At 32.2% G+C, this 385-nt stretch overlaps 1 protein-coding gene across 1 annotated transcript in view; it reads left to right on the forward strand.

The window, feature by feature from the left end:
• The window catches only part of LOC108570855 (restin homolog), a 17,860-nt gene that overhangs the window by 15,493 nt on the left and 1,982 nt on the right, over positions 1-385 (forward strand). Inside the window, exon 16 of the mRNA XM_017932780.1 lies at positions 6-377. Within this exon, the coding sequence (XP_017788269.1) occupies positions 6-377 (372 nt within the window). The remainder of the gene's footprint in view (positions 1-5; positions 378-385) is intronic.

Consider the following 385-nt stretch of genomic DNA (forward strand, 5'->3'; position numbering starts at 1 on the left):
TACAGAAACAACAAAAATTGCTTAAAGATACAACAGATAAACAAATTAGTGATTTAAACAATAATGTAACAACACTAATGAAAGCTTTAGAAGATGCACGAACGGAGAAATCAAAGATAGACGAACAAAGCCGAAACGAGGAAGTTAAAGTCATGCAGAGTAAACTGAACGAAGCGATTAAAGAAAATAGAAACCTAATTGACGCGAAAGAATCCCTTGCAAACTTGCTCAAAGAACAAGAACAAAAAATAAACGTGTTGACAAATACCATGAAAAATAAAGAAAAAGAAGCGGAAAGGAATATGCAAAACTTGATGGAACAATTACATGTGATATCTTCGGAATCTATACTGTTAAAAGAAGCACAAAGTAATTTGTAAGTCTC

Source organism: Habropoda laboriosa, unplaced genomic scaffold (genome assembly GCF_001263275.1).
Source record: "Habropoda laboriosa isolate 0110345459 unplaced genomic scaffold, ASM126327v1 scaffold15, whole genome shotgun sequence".
Classification (NCBI taxonomy): Eukaryota; Metazoa; Arthropoda; class Insecta; order Hymenoptera; family Apidae; genus Habropoda; species Habropoda laboriosa.